The sequence below is a fragment of the Callithrix jacchus genome, chromosome 6 (genome assembly GCF_049354715.1).
Source record: "Callithrix jacchus isolate 240 chromosome 6, calJac240_pri, whole genome shotgun sequence".
NCBI lineage: Eukaryota > Metazoa > Chordata > Mammalia > Primates > Cebidae > Callithrix > Callithrix jacchus.
Window position 1 is genome coordinate 60,656,185 of NC_133507.1, and position 14,870 is coordinate 60,671,054.

The following is a 14,870-nucleotide window of genomic DNA, read 5'->3' on the forward strand; positions in this document are numbered from 1 at the left end:
AAAGACAAATGATTTAATATAAGATTGAGTCAAATAAAATATTTTACCTTTAAAATATGAATTGTTTTTAAGATTCTTTAGGCTAAGTGACTTTTTTTTCAAAGGCAAATTATCACCTTTCTTAAATAAAGTAACATAATCTAGATTATCTTATAAATATTTTATAGTTCTAAAGCTATGTGTCAGAGAAGGTAGGCCACATACAAAACAAAATAAGAGGTGATATGTGATGTGTGGTTTGCATGAAAGAATATGCAATTGAGCAAAACACAATTATGAAATTTGAAATGTATAATTAACGCCTTGAAAATCAGGATTCGATTTTGGAAAGAGCTAAAATGTCCTCAATGAAGAGCAGTCATCAGGAACAGCCACTGAACTGCTACCCTCCATTGTTTTCTTGGTTTCATTTCAGTAAACTAGACCATCAGATATTGTAAAATTACATAGGGAATTCCTAGTTTGCTTCCTTCTTGCTTCACTGAAATTTCTCAGCCTGTTCACTGCCATCAAGATCTCTGATGCATTGCATTCACTAAATACTTGCTTAATCCTCTCTTATGTTGAGACTTTGAGTTTGGCCTCAAGTGTAGGATTGTTATTCAGGTCGTGTTAACTGAACTCTCGTGATGGTGGGTTGGGGAGCAATCATGCATCTTTGCATCAACTCTCCATCTTCTCTTTGCAGACGGTGCAGGTTGCTCTAGACAAAGCCAGAGAGGGTCGGACCTGCATTGTCATTGCCCATCGCTTGTCCACCATCCAGAATGCGGATATCATTGCTGTCATGGCACAGGGGGTGGTGATTGAAAAAGGGACCCATGAAGACCTGATGGCCCAAAAAGGAGCCTACTACAAACTAGTCACCACAGGATCCCCCATCAGTTGACCCAATTGAAGAACCTCAGACACACATGATGCACCAGTTACAGGGGTTGTTTTTAAAGGAAAAGCAATCTCAGCAGGAGGGACTGCAGGGATTGTTTCTTCTTTAAAGAAGAATGTTAATATTTTGCTTTTACAGCCATTGTCATATATCAGAATCCAAGCTAATTTCTAATGACCTTCAATAATAATTCTGCTTTAGATGTGTATAAAGAAAATGAAAGAAACTAGGGTCCATGTGAGGGAAAACCCAACATCAAGTGATGGCTCAGCCACCACTCAATGCTTCTCTGTGCAGAATCCATTCCTGCACAAAGAATTAATGAGACATCTGGAAGTAAATGAGACTTTGAACTCCTCAAGAGCAGAGAACTGTCTTGCATTTTTGAACCCTTGGTGTACACAGAGGCTGATCTATAACAGGCACTCAACAAACATTTCTTGAGCTAAACTAAGGTCAAATTTGAAAGAACAAAAGGACTGAAGACCAGCTGTGTTTCTTAACTAAAGTTGTCTTGCACGTGAAAGCAGCTTCCTTCATCTCTAAGGCTGAGAATTGGGAAAGGGTGGATGCTGTCAGGCTGAGGGAGGCAGAAGGGGAAAGTATTCATACAGGCTTTCAAGTTAGGGCTGTTGATTTATGCTGTAGCTTCAGAGTGTGGGGGTGGCAAAGCTACCATTACTGTGAGAACCTGCCAGGGTGGCTGGAGCAGGGGACACTCTCTGAGGCCTTGTACTCCTCAGCACCTCCCTCCGTACCGATTGTTGTTTTCAGCTTCTGCAAAATTCTATTCATGAAATGAAAATAGTGCGTTTTCCTTTGCTATCGTTTCTAAGGTTTTATACCAAAAAACGCAAGTAAATATGGCAGAAAAGCACTTGTTTGCCCCTGCTCCCTCAAAACACCACAGAATGACCTCGAAAGAACTAAAGACAGCAGGAATCTACAAGAATGAAAAAAACACAGTGATGCCACCTGCAAAATCTCGGGAGCCAGAAAGCAAATGGATAATAGAGTTACAAGATGAGAGAAAGCAAAAATGTAACCAGTTAGTGAGGGGAAGCCTAGGAACATCCTGTTTTGTACCACAAACCCCTATAAAGGCTCAAGATGTAAAAACACTGGGTCCTTCTGGAAGGAGGAGGCAAGGGGACAAGAGGGACTGAAGACAGAAGAATGGGCCGAGAGCCTGTATGGAAACAGAATTGCAGAGCCCCGCCTGCAGCAGGATGGCTGCCCTCCCCAGGTCCAGCGGGAGACTGGTTACTCCCTCTCTGGGGAGACTCACAGGGAGGTTTGCACTTAGAGACACAAGGTGCAGTTGAAGGGACAGCTAACACACAAGAGACGGGGAATTGAGTGTAAAGCTGTGTACGAACAGAAGAACTCCCAGCCCCTCTCCTCTGGCAGGAGATCAAAGAATTATTTTCTGGGGAAACTGGCCAATCTAAGAAAAGAGGTCAAAGACCCCATCCTTGGAATCCTAAGAAAATTTTCCAGCCATATTACCCTCCTGTGAAGCCCACCTGCCAGTCAACAAACACCCACTTGATCAGAGCTTCCCTAGGCTTTTCAGTGTCTCCCCATTGCATGGGAATTGACTTCCCAGGGTAACCAGACACTGAGGAAGTATTTTAGCACTTAAAGCAAAAGCAACAATAGGACAGCTGGAGAAGGGAAATTAGAACTAACAGAGCCAAGGCAGTGATTAGAAAAGCACTCAAAAGGTGGTAATAAATATATTCAATGAGTCAAGAGAAAATATTTCCTTCTATTGAAATAAAGACAGCAATCAATAAAATGAAATAAATATAAAAAAGAGCTCTTGCCACAGACATGCAAAACTTGGTAGCAGGACTGCACGGTTCCCACCGCCGTATCCTGCCATCATGTTTTCTCCCTATTCCAGCTTCCTCCCAAGCTCACTCTACATAGTTGGTTTTTCTTCCCTTAGCCAACAAATGAAATTCTGCCTATAAATTTGCTGAGACTGTAGGATATGGAGGTATATTATTTATGTTTCTTTTCCAGTGTTTCCTGGTAAATAATGGCAAAGATGGTTTGGCAAGTTAACTGGTCAGGCCAGAATTCTTGATGGTTGCCAAGTCAGGAGGCAGACGAGAAGGAATGCATTCTGGTTATGAAAAATGGCAATGACAAGTTAGTTGCAGACTAAAGATGCCTTTTAGAAGAAATTAGGGTTTGCAGTAATTACATGCTAATCCTGTAATTTTGATGCAAGAAGAGTAAAGTCATTGTTTTGGTTTGTATTTCAAAGAGCAAGAGCAGGGGCTCTTGTGCTAGGAGGTGGCCAGTGTCCTGGAAAGGATTTGTGAGGAATGAATACAAATTATATTTTCTTTTTCCTTTCCTTTTTCTTTTTTCTTTTGAGACAGAGTCTCACACTGTCACTCAGGCTGGAGTGCAGTGGCTCAATCTCGGCTCACTGCAAAATCTGCCTCCCAGGTTCAAGCAATTCTCCTGCCTCAGCCTCGAGTAGCTGGGATTAGGTGCACACCACCACGCCCGCCTAATTTTTTGTATTTTTAGTAGAGACGGGATTTCACCGTGTTAGCCAGGATGGTCTCGATCCTCTGATCTCGTGTTCCACCCACCTCAACCTCCCAAAGTGTTGGGATTACAGGCGTGAGCCACCATGCCCGGCATACAAATTACATTTTCAAAAGAAGATACTTGAAAGTTATTGATGAGAGGGAAAAGATTGACTAAAGAAGGCTTGAAATTAGGGAAACAATTGAGGCTCAGTGACAAGAGAGAAGAATATAACTTCAAAAATGAGTAAATAACATTGCATGTTTATTTTACAACACCAGGGGGCGATAATGTCTATGTTTTTATTCTGCATCCTTTATCACTGACAAAGATTTGGTCTCTGCAATTTTACATTATTGTTTCTCAGATGACCAAAGGTTTGACTTAATTTGTTCTGCTTGAAGTTATTGCAAGTCTTTCTGTAATTTCCTAATGTTTTCATAATGTGTTTGTGTTGTGATCAAACTCTCCACATAATGCCAGTTAATAAAAGTTAACAGGAAAAAATAAATAGAAGGATTGGAAGATACAGTTGGGGAAATTTCTCTGAAAGCAAAACAAAAAGATAGAAATGAAAAGTAGGGAAAAAAGGGAAAGAAAAAATTGAGGGTAACAATTCAGGTGGTGCAATAATTAGTCAATAGTCTAGTTCCAGAGGGTTCAGAGAAAACTCAGGGGCAGAAATTATGTTTAAAAATAGTCTAAGAACATTTCCTGTAATTCAAGAATATGAATTTCCAGGCTTAAAGAGTTCACCCAACACTGAATATAATAAATAAAAATCCTATTTGGGCACATTATGAAGTTTTAGAAAACTAGAGAAAAGGAGAATATTTTCCAGGAGAGAAGGGGGAATGTGTTACATATAATCAATGAAGAATCCTAATGATGTGACCAGGCATGGTGGCTCATGCCTGTAATTCCAGCACTTTAGGGGGCTGAGGTGAGAGGATTGCTTGTGCCCAGGAGTTTCAGATCAGCCTGGGCAACCTGGCAAAGCCCCATTTCTAACGAAAGAAAAGAAAAACAAAAATTAGCCAGGCATTGTGGCATGCCCCTGTTGTCCCAACTTGGGAGGCTGAAGTGGGGTGATTGCTTGAGTCCAGGTGGTTGAGGTTGCAGTGACCCAACATTGCGCCACTGCCCTCCAGCCTGGGCAACAGAGCAAGACCTTATCTCCAAAAAACAAAATATAATGACGTATGACCTTTTTGACAGTAAAACTAAAATTCATAGATGTCTGCCTTCAAAATTCTAAAGAGAAATTATTCGATATGCAGCAAAGCTATTCTCAAGAATGAGAGAAGTCTAGAGGCATTCTCAGTCATGCAGGTCTTAACACTTCTACTGCCCATGTGTCCTTTCTCAGGAAGCCACAAAAGGGGGCTTTTTTTCTAAAAGAAGAGCACAGACAAAGAAATAAGAAGATATGGGATGTAAGAACAGATGATCTAACTCAAGAATGAGGTGCCGGGAATCTCCAGGATGACTGGGAAGGAGATCCCAGGATTACAGGTGTGCTGTAGCCATAGCAAATAGCCAGACTGAAGCAGGGAAATGGGCTCTGAGAGGAATATCCCCCAGAAATGTTCCCCAGAATGTCCCCTCCTCTGAGAGGAATGTCCCACCAGTGCTGTTAGACTACCTGATGGGTTTGAATGCTGAGAGAAGACAAAACTCCCTGCTAGAGTTTGAGGATAAATTAGCAATAGAAAACAGAGAAAGAGAGTAAGAGTGGGGATTTTGAGCTATTAGCTCTGGGGGGAAAGAAAAATTACACAAAAAGGAAATATATTTATATTACACTGTTATGATTCATGTGAGAATGTTATTCACAAAGTCACATCAATGTAAAAGCTTAATACTGATCTAAACCAGAATTATAGACAGATTATGAAAGGAACAAGAAAATATGTGGGGTAGGTTGGGGATGGAATAGGACATGGATAAAAAAGAACTGGATCTTCGTGGTCCTCATATTTCATAACGGAAACTAAACAGTTAAACATTTAAACAAACAGAAATAAAAACATCTTATTGTAAAAGAAGAAGGTTAAAGCTGAAAGAAACTGCTGAAAGATTTATGCACATGTGTATCTTTCATGGAAAAAAATAAAGTTTAAAATTAGAAAAGGGGGAAGAAATGCAGTACAGAGTCTCAAAAATTAAAACAATAGATACTGAAACTATTATAGATTTGAAAGCTACATCACCAGAACAGAAGGGAGTCCAGAAATAGATTCACCAGAGATCCTATTTCTCAGAATTTATTTTAAACTTCTAATCACAAAAAGTGAACACAGTTTTCTCTTCCTGCATGGTTCACAATCATTTGGAAAAAATCTCAAATCTATAAATAAGAGAATGGAGTAAAGGTCAAATGAGTTTTGGTACATATATATAAAATGACATTTATCATGAAGCCAAAATAATGATGCTGACTTAGGTTTGTTGCTTTCTTGTGGAACAATGCCCATGATATGTTGTGCAGAAAAAGTGAGTTTCTGATCATCAAAGATGGTATGATGCTAATTATCTATGCACACACACTCATCCATACACAATCTGTTATGTGTGTATCTATGTTTGGCATGTGCTTGTACACACTTGTATGCATAAAGAGATATCTGGAAGAATTTCCACCAAAATTTTGGTAGAAATTTTTTTTTATTTTATTTCCAGCCATTTGTCCTCTGTGTGACCAGAGCTTCCTGCATATACTAACATGTCTATTGATTGTCTCGGGGGGCAGAGACTGCCTAGTTCATCTTAATGTCCCCAGTGCTTTACTCAGTACTTGGCATAAGTTAATACCTCAATATATCTTGTTGAATAGTCTTTTCAAATTCACACAGGTGGTTCATAACTTAGCCACCACATACATAAGTAATAGAAGTGGGAAACACCCATTCTTTTCATAGGTCACAGCAGTGCCTTTCAACAGAAATATAATATGGGCCACTAATATGAGCCACATAGGTAATTTTAAGTTTTCTAGTCACACAAAAAAGGAAAAAAGAAATTTGTGCTAATAGTATATTTTATTCAACCCAGCATATCCAAAATATTGCCATCACAACATGTGATCAATAAAAAAATCTGAGATTTTTACATTATCATACTTAATATTCAGAATCTGAGGTGCCTTTATAGTTACAGCACATCTTAGCTCAAATCAGCCTTATGTCAAATTCTGTTCTCAAGAGCTACTAGTGGCTACTAGATTGGGCCACACAGGATTAGAACATCAGGTGCATGGATATTCTAGTGTGAATCTCAGTTGTCTCTATAATTCTAGTCTTATAAAAACATGAGTGTAGCCTCTCCCTTGGAATGTGTCCTTACACTGTACTCAGAAACTCTGCAAAACTTCAGTTTTGCAGGGTGTCAGTTTGGATGAGAAAAAGACTTGGTGATCAAACAAGCCATTTTGATGTCGGAAGTCATAGGGCTACACTGGTCTGTACCAGAAGTGGTTAAAATTCTATACATCGTTCATTTTATTTGATTCACCAGTGTGAGTTGACAAAAGTGAAATAACTAAGATTGTTTAGTGCAACAAAATACATCATGACATTAACAACTGTCATATTAGCTAAGCTTCCTGAGGAGCTCGTCCCAAAACAAGTTTTCTTCCAACTGATCTACAAGAACCATTTATAAATTTTTTTTCTGTGAACAATTCTTAGGAAAAATTGAAGCAACGCATTTTCTGACTTTTTGTGAAAAGAGATCCTCAGTTAATTTTGGTCCATTTCAAAATCACATGAAAGAGATGCCCATATATTAGAAATCCTGCTGTTTGAGAAAGAAAAAAAGTAGAAAACTTGACCTCTAGTTTTTTTGTCCAAAACTTTCTTTTTTTTTTTTGAGATGGAGTCTCTCTCTGTCCCCTAGGCTGGAGTGCAGTGGCACAATCTCAGCTCACTGCAACCTCCACCTCCTAGGTTCAAGCAATTCTCCTGCCTCAGCCTCCTGAGTAGTTGGGATTACAGGTGTGCACCACCACGCCCAGTTAATTTTTTGTATTTTTAGTAGAGATGGGGTTTCACCATGTCGACCAGGTTAGTGTCAAACTTCTGACCTCAGACAATCCACCTGCCTCAACCTCCCAAAGTGCTGGTTTTACAGGTGTGAGCCACCACACCCGGCCCAAAAACTTTTATTTAGTTACTCTAGAGCTACTCTACATATGCTTTTAGGAAATTATTTCAATGAAAAGATATTTTGAATTTAGTGCTGTACTCATGCCTGTAATTTTTGGCAATTATACACTCATTTTAAAATGCACATCCTGGAATATTTTGATATTATGTCCTGAAAGTGAAAAATACATAGAATCATAATTAGGTATAGTTTGCCATATATTTGCTCAATAATTAAATATATGTTTCCTATCCTAAGAAAATATCAGAACATTTTTGTCAAGTTGGTTTAAGATCCCACCTTATATTTCCAACTAAGGGTTTGATTTATTAAATATTTCTTATGCATGCAAAATCTCTCTGTAATCAGGGCTCAAAAGGATGTTAGAGGAAATACAAAATTAAGAATTTAGTTGTTTTCAAACACACTTTGAGATTAATTTACATATGCATGTGTACCATCATAAAATGAGCACTATATCAGCTTGGATTTTCTCTAAATTTCTGGATCTAGTAAACAATCTCACCTGCATGGGAGACGGCGGGTGAAAGTAATTTCAGTGACCCTCTAAACCCAATTCCAATTTCTTTCACACTGTGTTCCATTAAATGCCCAATTAATTTAAACAGCAGACTGTAAATAAAGCAATGCACATGATTATCATTTAATTAGCACTGGCCAGCATCATAATGTGCTCATTAGAGAATTGTATGGTATCCTAAGGCTCATAATGAGTAATCAGGGTACACGTGATTGGCATGTAGCTATCCGAATGCGACTACTCAACCCAATAAATCCAAGTTAGGACAAAATCTGCTGTATAAAAAGAAACAATACAGAGCCAGCTGGTGAATTGGCAATATCCTCCTTCCTATAATTGAGGTATAGCTCCTGCTCTCAAATACAAAATAAATGTGAGAATAGAAGAGCTAGAGGTAACGGAAGAGCTGGAGGTAGAAACGGAAATGTTCACTGAGAGTGACAGAGAACAAGTGCCTGTGATTATTATAAAAGATTATCAAAAAAGATAAAACCTTTGTGGTTTTTGACTGGTTTCTTTCTAATACATCAAGTATCAAATCAAAGTAAGAAATGAGCACTGTTTCAATAACATTTCTTGGAAGGTGAAAATTTAATCGTTGAAATATACCTCATGATAATGTTCAGAAAGCATTTTGTCTTCACAGTTTTAGGATGTTACTGCAAAATAATTTGGCAGGCTGCAGGGAGGGATGCAGCTGTGTGCATTCATTGTTATGTATGTGATAAGTCACTATGGCAGGTGTTGTCTCTCTTGACACCCAATCCCACACCTTTTCCCTTTGCTTTCCTCTCTTACAGAGGCTAGAAAGCAAAATATTTACCTTCCTAGACTCCCTTGCAGCTAGATGAAGGCCAGGTGACAGTCTTGTCAATGAAATATAGGCACAAGGCCCTGTGTAGGCTGTTCCGTTCTAAAGTCAGGGTAAAAGCAAATCTGAGTTTCTTCCCCCTTTCTTCTTTCCTGAATGCACAGCAGCCATTCTGTGATCACTTGGACAAAAGCCACACACCACAGATGGCAGAGCAGGAAGATAGACTCGGTCTGATTCCTGAACATCCTTTGTGCAGCTACTCTAGCCTGGGTTGCCTGCCTTCATCCATCTTGTTACAGGAGGAAAAAAACACCTCTCACTTGTTGAAGCCACTGAAGTAGTTTTTTGTAATTATGTTTGTTGTTGTTGTTGTTGTTGTTAATTAAACATTAACACAATCTTACTTGATAGATCTTTATTAATAAAAATCCTGAAACATAAGTATAAAGAAAATAATGCAATATTAAAGTATTAACACATGCTTAAATGACCTTCACGTATGATCATTATATCCATTATATCTAGAGATATTCCAGAAATATTCAGTGAAAGAAGGAATTAGTCTTTCTTAACTAATATCACTGCCATGCAAAGATGATATCACTGGATGGGTGTCCCAGCAACTCATTCTAGTGGCTTTTCTGGAACATTGCCCATGCCTGCTTTCAATGAAGGAAGCTTTTACTTCAGTACTTAGTGTTTTGTGAATATGCTTTCTTATCCTCTCACATGTTAAAATTGATATTGAACTGGGAACAATCTAGATCCCATTGACAGGATATGCCAGCGATGGGGGAAAAATGTGTTCAACAAGAGGATGAATTTGAAAAAGGATGGATTAGAAGAAATGGGGAGTAAAGTTACCAGTTAATTTATAGCTGGAAATAGTCACAAACAAATTCTTCAAGCCCGCAAGCCAGCGGTATCCCTGGAGTCCACCCAGAGCTGTTGCAAGTGAGCCCAGAATCAATGGGGACCTCTCCAGGGAAGAGCCTATACTGAACTCCCCCTTGCGTCCCTGGCAGCTAAAGGCATTTAATATATTCTAGTCTGGTGGGTGGGTTAAAGAGAAAAGACAAGCACGGAAAGAAAGGGCCCTAGCTAAGCCCGAGAAGATTTTAGAACCGTTTTGGAACTGGATCTCTAATTTTGTTCATCCTCAAAAAGCTTGGCATCATATAACTTGGTGTCAGAGTTGCGTTGCACTCAGGAAGCATATTTTAGCAGCCATAAAAAATTAAAAAGTAAAGTTTCTGTCTTTGAGAGATCCATAATTATGCCGCAACAAACTTACTAAAATGCTATTTCAAAACTATAATCACTTTCCTCACTCGGCCCAGTCGCGTAAGCTCTCCAGCCCTACCTCACACAAAGCCCAAGTTTCCCTCTCCTTCCTTTTCTTCTCGCTCAGGCTGTTACTATGTGATCTGCTTAGAATCTCTTTCAGCAAGGATTTCCTCGTTAGGGTGTTGAGAAACGGGAACTGGAGTTGGTAATTTAATTATAGGATGCCTGTTGCAAGATAGGGTAGCAGGAAGTCTATGACTATTCTCATGTTAATAATTTTGCCCCATAACATCATTTAAATTATTTTATATCTCATGTACTTTTTTATTGCTATAAAATTCAGATTCTAATTCAAATCAAATGTTTTAAAGATTGATTGATCCAAAACTGTTTAATGAAGTAGCACATTTCAAAACGGAGTGCTTTGTAGGATTTATAGCCTTGTTCATTGCATGTAACCAAAATTAAAACAGTATCAAACACACTAGCCCGGCCGGGTCTTCCTTTTCACCTTCTTGTTCCGCTTCACAGAAAAATTAACAATACATCTAAAAGTCTTCCATGAAGATAGTGCTTCATAAGGATCAAACAAAAGAGAGGAGCCAGTTGGAGAGCCAAAGCATAGTAAGTTGGACTGCATGAGACTCTTAGAGTTGCAGAATATCACAGCCTGAATGAACCTTTCATTCTAACCCCATACTAAACTCCTCAATTGAGAGCTTGGTAAACTGAGGCCATCAACACTAAATGGCCTTCTGGAGTTTTAGTGGTTAGATGCAGGGCCAGACTAGAATGTAGTTCTGATTATTCCAGTCCAGGGTGTTGGTTGCTAAACTCTATGAAGGCCTTTGGACATCGATCTGCCTTTGAATTTACTGGCATCTGCCTGCCTGCATTGTGACTTCCTCTGGGAGTCACATGTGGACCCATGGCTCAGCCTCTTCCTTGGCCAGTATGGGCAGGGCATCAGCATTCCAAAGCTAAGAGAAAAGATCACACACACACACACCCTCCAAAACTCAGACAGGAACATTTATTTTTTCTTTGTTAAATCGGTGCAGTCTTCATCTAGAAAGGCAGTAAGAGCTCTATCGTTTTTGTTTTTTTTTTTTATTAGAGCTATTGTTTAAAAAAAAAAAAAAGAGGAATGATTATGTAGAAATGTTTTTGATGCAGAATTACCAAGCCTGGAGGCTAGGGGGCGGGGAAGGTAATGACCATCTTCCATTAGCTGCAAGATGTATGAGCACAGATGACAATCAGGTTCATGCTGTTCATCAAACAAAGCCTGAATCCTGCAAAAAGCCAATTCTTTAACAGGAGTTAGAGTGTGATGGGCTCAGTTGATGGACAGGGGTAGGTGAGAGCGAGAGGAAAGAAGCTCTTCTTTGTCCTCGGTAGCGCTGGGTTTGTTTTCCAGGCAAACATATGGCCTGTTACCCCTGTTGCGCAGCCAGATCCTCCCGGGGAAGCGGCTTCAGTTTCCACTTCGCCAGCGTCGGAAACGGGCTGCTGTGCTGCCAGCGCCTACGTTCCTCCCCGCGCTCCCCGCGTGCGCCAGGAGACCTGCTCGGCGGGACCGCAGCTGCTGCCTTCACTCATCACCTGCCCCTGTCCTGGCAGCTCCTTCAGAACATATTGTTCTTTGGGGAAATATCATGGTTTTTGAACTGAGGACAGATTCTCTTCAGAAATCACATGGCAAAACATTAGAAAAAAAGAAAAATGCTAAGAAATTTTAAAATTCAGAACAGAAGACAATGGGTTTTATGCTAACCTTTATAACCTTAATCTTTGAAGCTTTTTCCCTCCTTTAGAGCAATCACTTCTATGCTGCCAAAAGAAATGAGCAGTGATTTCAGATGAGTCATTACTGTGCTCTCTCTCAAAGGATAGCAAAGACAGTAATTAGTACTCCACACCAAACCTGCCTCAAACTTGACATAAACGGCCCTTGTTCTTTACAGAGCTGAAAACGAAGCACGTCTAAGTCCTAGAATCTTCTCATGAATTTCTGTCATTTGGCAGAAATTTCTGGAGTCCTTGCTTCTTATAGATCTTTTCTACTGTTAACTTTTTAAAAATTGACAAAAGGCACCACATTACCTTCAGAGTGAAATCACCATCTGAAAGCATTAGAAGTAAGTGGGGGGAGTTAGACCCCCACTTTAGTTTCCTGGCAACATTGAGATCCCGGTATTCATCCTCGAAGTTGTTTGCCATTTCCAAAGTGGCTAGGACAGCCCATCAATGAGGGCAAAATCCTCAGGGGCAACTAAACCGGAGTGGTCCTTTTTGGAAGAGTTTTTAAATAGCCACAGAAGTACAGGTGTTGGGTATTCATGTATGCTGGACCCAGAAAAACAGGGAGGCTTTGTCAGGAAGCCATCCAGCCATCCAGAATGTGGTCATGAAGACTGGGTAAAGCTCCCTGTTATTGTGGACCTTAGAGGGTTTCTGGAACATGGTGCAGGGCAGGCAACCCCGGACTTTCCGATTCCAGGCAACAGAGCTGAGAGTCCAGGGACACCATGGCGGCTAGAGCTCACAGGATGGGGATCTGCGGAGAGAGAATCCAGGTCCGCGAGGGTCCCTTTGGAAAATGCAGCAGTATCTGTTAACTTCTTTTTTTTTTTTTTTTTTTTTGAGACGGAGTTTCGCTCTTGTTACCCAGGCTGGAGTGCAATGGCGCGATCTCGGCTCATCCCTCCGCCTCCTGGGTTCAGGCAATTCTCCTGCCTCAGCCTCCTGAGTAGCTGGGATTACAGGCACGTGCCACCATGCCCAGCTAATTTTTTGTATTTTTAGTAGAGACGGGGTTTCACCATGTTGACCAGGATGGTCTTCTGTTAATTTCTTACAGCCGTTAAGGCTGATTCACGTTGTCTCACAGGAACATGGCACAAGTGACAATATACAAAATACTTTGGTTTTATTTTCAAGGAAAAGCACTGTGAGACTTGATTTGTGCTGTCCAATTCAGTAGCCACTAGGCACACATAGCGAGTTAAATGTAAATTAATTAAAAGTTAATAAAGTTTAAAAATGCAGTCCCTCAGTTGCATCAGCTGCATTTCAAGAGCTCAAAATATACGGTTTTAAAATACTTAAGTAATGAATCTCAGTTTTGGAACCAAGTCTTTTGACTTTCTCTTACACCAAGATTTTTGTATAGGTGTACCAATTTGATCTTGAATTAATTTACAAAGTTTGAAAAAATATAAAGCATTTCAAGATATGACTTTTCGTTTCAAGGATATCTTATACCATTTTTGTAAATCACCATCTGTTTTGTAATGAAATGTGTCTAGAGAAGGCACCAACTTAACCTTCTTAGACAGATGTCCAATCAATAGGTTGTCAAAGGAAAGGCACTGATATTCTTCCTAATAGCTAGTTTCAGCAATAATAAATTATTTTGCATTTCTTTCCAAATGTAGGTTTGATTGGACAGTTATCTTGAGTCACTTGTCTAGATTTTTCTCATCCTAAAAGCTCATGGTATTGACATTTTTATCCTGGATATGTAGATATGTAGACATTTTGAATATATGGCTATAGTAGCAGTATTTAATAAGCTCAATTCCGCTTACTTCTGACAAGTAAATTGGAAACAAAAGAGTCTTTTCCATCATTATTAAGGGCAGGCATTTTCTCCAAGGCTATGAAAACTGGTTCCTCTTGCTGCCTAAGCAGTTTCAACTGCAAAAGCAATTTACTACCGTATGGATCCCTCCAGGAGACTTCAACTAAAATAAAGAGGGAAAAATCTACTCATATGCGGACTCTGGGGCTTTATGGAAGATAGATGCAGAGTTCTTAGGGATTAATTATAGAAAACAAGCCCACACCTCTTCCCGATCCCCCTCTGAGGGTAATGTGTTGCCCAACAGACAGCACCATGGGGTGGCTGAAGATAGCTTCTCCATGGAAACGGGGAAGGGATTTATGGTAGAGTCAATCATTGCAGCAGAATTCCCTGGCTATTAATGCTGCAGTTTCCTCAGGTCTTGGTGAGAGCAGGCTGAGACTCTACTAGGATGGAGGGAATGTACTAGAATCCTTCAAGACTAACATTATTTCATGTGAAATTTGACAAAGGGCTTTTAGACGGGAATGAGATCTCCAACATGTGGGAAATGGAATGAAGCTAATGCATCATGAAATGTGAAGGAACTGAAGGCATCTAAAGGTACAGTGGGGATAAGGTGGGACTAAACCATTGAACAAGGGTCATCACCTGAAGAATTATTCCTCTCTACTTCTTTCAATCCAAACGTCCCAGCAAGGTGAGACAAATTTCATTCTGAAGATATCCTTTCTTAATCCCTCAGCTTTTTGCTTAGGAATCACCGAACCACTAAAATCAAGTTCAGTTCAGTTATCTTTTAGAAAGAAAACTCTTAAGTGTGTTTTGTAAAAGCAATGACACATACTCTATACATATACTTGGAAAGAGGTCAATCATTACTTTGATTTTTTTTTAGGTTTGTTATTCTCAGCTACTATCTTGTTAAACAACATTCGAACTGTCTTATTTTCATGAATATTCATAGATTATTTAATATGTTATCTAAAATAATTCATGTATTGATATTCTTAAGAAGAGTTACATAAAACACTGTGGTGGATCACTAAGGTAT

At 39.6% G+C, this 14,870-nt stretch overlaps 2 protein-coding genes across 7 annotated transcripts in view; both read left to right on the forward strand.

Annotated features, from left to right (window-relative positions):
- Positions 1 to 10,712, forward strand: part of ABCB11 (ATP binding cassette subfamily B member 11) — a 115,121-nt gene extending 104,409 nt beyond the window's left edge. For 3 of the 5 annotated variants that reach the window (XM_035304612.3, XM_008998757.5, XM_035304613.3), the window contains one exon: positions 689 to 6,087. In XM_035304612.3, coding sequence (XP_035160503.1) covers positions 689 to 889 — 201 coding nt within the window. In that variant the 3' untranslated portion in view covers positions 890 to 6,087. Of the gene's footprint in view, positions 1 to 688; positions 6,088 to 9,101 lie in introns of those variants that run through there. The other 2 variants (XR_013518892.1, XM_078327448.1) reach the window with 2 other exon arrangements.
- Positions 1,098 to 14,870, forward strand: part of SPC25 (SPC25 component of NDC80 kinetochore complex) — a 50,305-nt gene continuing 36,532 nt past the window's right edge. Inside the window, exon 1 of one of the 2 annotated variants that reach the window (XM_017973424.4) lies at positions 1,098 to 14,419. The gene's annotated coding sequence lies outside the window, so the exon portion shown is untranslated. The other variant, XM_017973425.4, reaches the window with a different exon arrangement.